The sequence below is a fragment of the Camelina sativa genome, chromosome 3 (genome assembly GCF_000633955.1).
Source record: "Camelina sativa cultivar DH55 chromosome 3, Cs, whole genome shotgun sequence".
Lineage (NCBI taxonomy): Eukaryota > Viridiplantae > Streptophyta > Magnoliopsida > Brassicales > Brassicaceae > Camelina > Camelina sativa.
Genome location: NC_025687.1, coordinates 20,581,503 through 20,586,436, shown reverse-complemented (window position 1 = coordinate 20,586,436; position 4,934 = coordinate 20,581,503). Strand labels below are relative to the sequence as shown.

The 4,934-nt window shown below is 34.0% G+C and overlaps 1 protein-coding gene across 1 annotated transcript; it reads right to left on the bottom strand.

Annotated features, from left to right (window-relative positions):
* Positions 568 to 1,608, bottom strand: LOC104777628. The gene is made up of 3 exons (XM_010501908.2): positions 1,459 to 1,608; positions 1,227 to 1,327; positions 568 to 1,129 (listed from the first exon to the last, which is right to left on the bottom strand). Exons 1-3 carry the CDS (start codon positions 1,509 to 1,511, stop codon positions 831 to 833), a joined length of 453 nt encoding a protein of 150 aa, XP_010500210.1. The 5' UTR covers positions 1,512 to 1,608; the 3' UTR covers positions 568 to 830.

Here is a 4,934-nt window from a genome sequence, read left to right as displayed (position 1 = left end):
GCCAGATCGAAAAAGAAATGTATTCTTCTTTCTATTTCCAAGGAATATAGGCTCCTAAGTCCCAAAATAATTGACATAATAAACGAAAAATGAATACAGTTTTGTCTCATACATAAGGTATGTGGGCTACTATGGGCTGGTTCAATTAAGACATAAATTCTCTTTTACAAAATACCAAAATAGCAACAAAAAGAAAAGAAAAAAATTGTTGTGTTTCGAACATGGTTGTTTTTTTATTATTTGGACTACCGATAGGGTGTTCAGTGTTAGAACAGTTTCGGCTTGGATTGTAAGTAACTAAGGATTTAGGGTCGCTCGGCAAAGAAATCACAACCAACCTAAACCACATCTTTATCGGTTCGGAGTTATTTCGACTATTTAAGTTTAAACTTGGATAAGTCGTTTTGGATTTACAGTTTCTAACACCCATTTGCGAAAGTGAAATATGGTACAAATCAGAATGACGGTTTTCAATCTTTGAATTAATCAGTTCGGTTTCCAAATTGGTTTCTGTTGTTTGGTTCGTGTCAAAGCAATTTATTAGTTCTCTTATCAACTCAACACAGGTACACAATGACTGGATCAACATAGATTCAACCAATCCGGTCTAGTATGATTAAATATGTCAATCCGATGATATTAACAAACCAAAAAAAAAACAAAAAAAAAAGACACGAAAATTACAAATAGAGTTCGTTCATTAACTAATTAGACATTAGTTCGGTAAAATCACAAATCACATGTATACTTCCAGACCTAGAAACTTGGAGGACTGACACAACGGACAAGAGCTAAGCTTCCTCTCACACTCCTTACACAGACACATATGCTTACATGGCAGCAACAACATACACACGTCTCTTACACCACAAAACCTGCACATCAGCAACACGAGCATTGTCTAGGGAAAGACCCAATCCGGTTGATACAGACCGAGCTTGCCAAAAATCAATAGAAGATATCTGAGAATTGTTCTCCAAAAAATCTTGTTCCTTAATTACCCTCTCACGTCTTGGCTCAAGACCAAGACCATAGTTCCACTCAAAGTCAGCTCCATTACCACCACCACCACCACCATCAGAACCATCAATTTGCACTACCGGTCCAGGTGCAAAATCAGCAACATGAACTATGTAAACAAACACAATAAAAAATCAAAACTTTACATTCCTAACAACCCAAATCTTTTAAGTCTACGACTCAAATTACAAATAGATGAAACTTACATGGAGGAATATATGGAGGATGCTGAGATTGATTATGGAGGTTTGCAGAGCTGTCAAACCCTAATTCCGGCGAAATCTGGCCGTCGATTCCGCAAAATTCCCTTAAAAACAGAACAAGTTGGCTAAAATTAGGGTTTTTGATTCTTGATAATTTACAGAAACAAAATTAGGGCTTTTTTTTTATATCACAAACACACCTGAAGACAAACAAAGGTGAAGAAGAGATTGTTACCTGAAATTCTTGGAATCTTGAAGGTGTGGATCTAAATGGTGAGGAAGAGCCATTGATGAACTTTTGTAGAGAAGAGAGAGAGAGAGAGAGAGAAGAGAAGAGAAGAGAAGAGAAGAGAAGGCAACGGAGAAGGAGACGGAAATGGCTTCTGATTTTGGAAACTCTTTTTAAGATTTTTATTTACGATCGGGTCCTTTATATTTTGCTTAATCTTTGTTTTGACCATATAGTTTTGGTAGTTATATTATTCGTCCTTATACTCATGAAACTAATAGTTTAGCCCAATTTTGATTGATTCCTACCAACTATGTATAAAAATTCTAATATTAAGTGTGTGAAAAACAGAAAAAGAAGCTAGAGTATTTTCCAAAATCTATAAGATAGATTTGTCAATTAATCTTTCTGTTGTGCTATATCGTTTTGTCTTTATAGGAGAAGAAGCTCAAACGGAAGATGCAAGATGATGTTGCCAAAGCCATTATGGGGAAAAATGGAGCTCCATTGTCCATTGAGAAACATAACTTAATTATGTCTCAAATAATAGTTGATGCTAAAGAAGCTCATGACGAGATGGAAGCAAAAGACATGACATCTCAAGATAAGTAAAAAAAAAATATTGTTTTTATGTTTGTTATCTTTAACCTGTTGAAATATGTTTACATGGACACATATATGTGATACGAATTGAACTTAACCAATCATATTGTATATACGATAATGGTCTTGTTCTCTGGGAACTCAAGTGCTATGAAGCAGAACCAAAAAACTTTGCTTAAAAGGTTTGAAATTTACGTAACTTTTTATATACTGTATGTTTCTTATGCAAATCTAGACAAAATTAATTTCTACTGAACACAAAAATAGGAACTACCATCTACACTATTAACAATGACATGAGAATCCCTTAATCGGCGCCAACAATTATAATGTGATTTTGTAAAGGTAACCATATATGGATACAATTTTATTTTATGAATCTATCATAATCATTAAATTAAAAAAAAACAATAAGTAATTATATATTCCGCATATTTAGTACTTACCATAACAATAACAACTATAATGATATGTAATTCCTTACCTAAATCTTTCATATCATATACAACGATTTTAAAAATCTAATCATATATAAAACCATTGAAATATCAATCACAAAGTCAAAATTCCAAAATTTAAAGAATATTAACTAATATGCATAGAGATTGTATCATAATCCCTATATACTTCGAAAAACTTTATGAGATTCCTATTTTTGCTAAATCTATTAATTACTAATACGTTAATATCTAAAATTTGAAATTTAAAATTTAGAAACTCTCCAAAGTAGTTATATTCAAATCATCGTAAGTTTAAGAACTTACAAAATCTTTTTATTAAGATTTTTTTTCAGAAAATATATAGTTTCATTTTATAGAAAATTAGGTGAATGAATTTCAAAGTAAAGCACATATACATGTGGCTACATATATATGTTGAAGTACGAGAACGGTATGTAAGAGCATAAAAGTAAACAATACACAAGCTTTGTTAACGGGGTTCGGATAACCTACATCCCCGGGACCATGTCCAGCCTTCATTAATCAGAAATAGAACTTCAACAATACCATCAACAGATCTCTCTAACTTATTAATAGGGCAACGCCACACACTTTGTGTGTATCTCTCAATAATACCTAAGACGCGCACCTCTTCATAAAACGCTCTCTTAGTATTTATAACAATTGTTCAACCCTAGAGTTGACAACTTTCCTATTCTAAACCGGTAAACTAACATATTTAGATAACTCCTAAATATAATTAATCCTAATTCCATAACTCGGTAGGATTAGTATAGCTTGCACCTCAAGCTATCTTCAAGCTTATGCCAACATTCTCCCTCTTAAGCTTGAAATCCTTTTCTTCAAAATCTCTCATGCCAATGAGATCCCCATTTCTTTAAACTCGTTTCTTCTGAGCGATTTAATCAAGATATCTACCTTACCCTCACTTTCGGGACATGCTTGACTTGCACTTACCCGTTCTCTTATATCTCTGCAAAAATCTCATTTTATTTCATCTTTGATTGATCCTCCTTTTGATGTCTTCGAAGACTATCTTCATCGCCTTCATTCTCCCATGCTTATATCAAACAAGATTCACCTTCTGAACCATCTTTAATACCCCACAAGCATCATGTTCATTCCAAAAAGACATAAATTATGGGGTTCCAAAGCTGGCAAGCTAGGTTCCAGTTTCTTCCTCTTCTTAACCTTCTTTCCCTTCACAGCTCTAATATCTCGCCAGAGCTCTTTAACGAACTCACTTTTCAGCACAAGTTCCTCCAGGATCAAAGGATGCCAAAAATCAGATCTTATTAACTTCCTCGTGGCTGATCCCGTTGGTCCCATCTTCTCCGCTTGTTTCAGCTGGAAGTGGAAACATGTTTATGAGGAAGATCTTTGACAATCTAAGATCCTTACTGTCTACAGACTTCACCTTATCCTTTCTAGTCTTTGTGACTGCAGTGGACACATCTTAGATTGATCCCAATCAGCTTCTCATAGAGAATAAATCTTTAATAGGATTTTCTTTTCAAATGAGCTTGATATCCCCTTGCAAATTTCCTTTGGAAACTTATGACTGAACTTATGATAATCACTGAGAAGAACCTCTTCGCCTTCTCATCCAAGAAAAAAAAAACTTTCAAATACTTCAACCTTCATAATTGGGATCATATCTCACTTCTCCCTTCCTTTTTTCATCAGCTCTATTTTTCCTATGTCATCTTTTTTTATCTCTTCAACCACACAATCTTCTTTAAGAACTTTGTTAATCACACATACCTGTTTACAAGCTGACAAGATGATCATCTCTTCTGAAATTATGCTCTCCAATCTAACCTTCAATAAAAATTTTCACAACTTCTTGTTTTGAGACAACTAAAATTCTGCATTTTTCATCAGTTTTGATGCAGAGCACAATGGAATAGCAAACCAACCCAGAAAATTATGAAATTTTGTGGGAATATCGACAACAGTCATATGAAGTCACAGGAAAAAACAGATCACGATTTGGGTTTACGATTTGCGAGTTATGATCAAATTCGTAAGACAGCTCCGGAACAACACAATCCTGCAAACAGGAATCTTTGAGCGGGATTTCAGATCAAATCACATGGAGTTAGACGTCGAGGTTTATATCACTAAAATGATCTCGTTCTCAAGTTTTCATAACACCTTTCGTAGCTCAAATCCCAGCTCTATAACCATAATAACTTAAGAAGAAAGTAGCAACCCGAGAAAGTTTGCCTAAGAACATGTCAACAAAAAAGTAAAACATGTCAAACGACGTAGTGTAAATACTAATTTATTCAACGTCATTTGACATGTTTCCATCTTCATGTCACCTAGGTTAACATTTTGGTTATATAAAAGGATCAACTCCCAGTTTTTTAATGTCTTCATCATATCCGCCGTATTTTTTTTTTTTTTTTTAAA

Coding starts and splice junctions, on each gene's coding strand:
- LOC104777628 (XM_010501908.2), bottom strand. CDS start 1,511: ATGGCTCTTCCTCACCATTTAGATCCACACCTTCAAGATTCCAAGAAT. Junction 1,328..1,458: donor CAAGATTCCAAGAATTTCAG/GTAACAATCTCT, acceptor TCTGTTTTTAAG/GGAATTTTGCGGAATCGACG. Junction 1,130..1,226: donor TCCTCCATATATTCCTCCAT/GTAAGTTTCATC, acceptor TTGTTTACATAG/TTCATGTTGCTGATTTTGCA.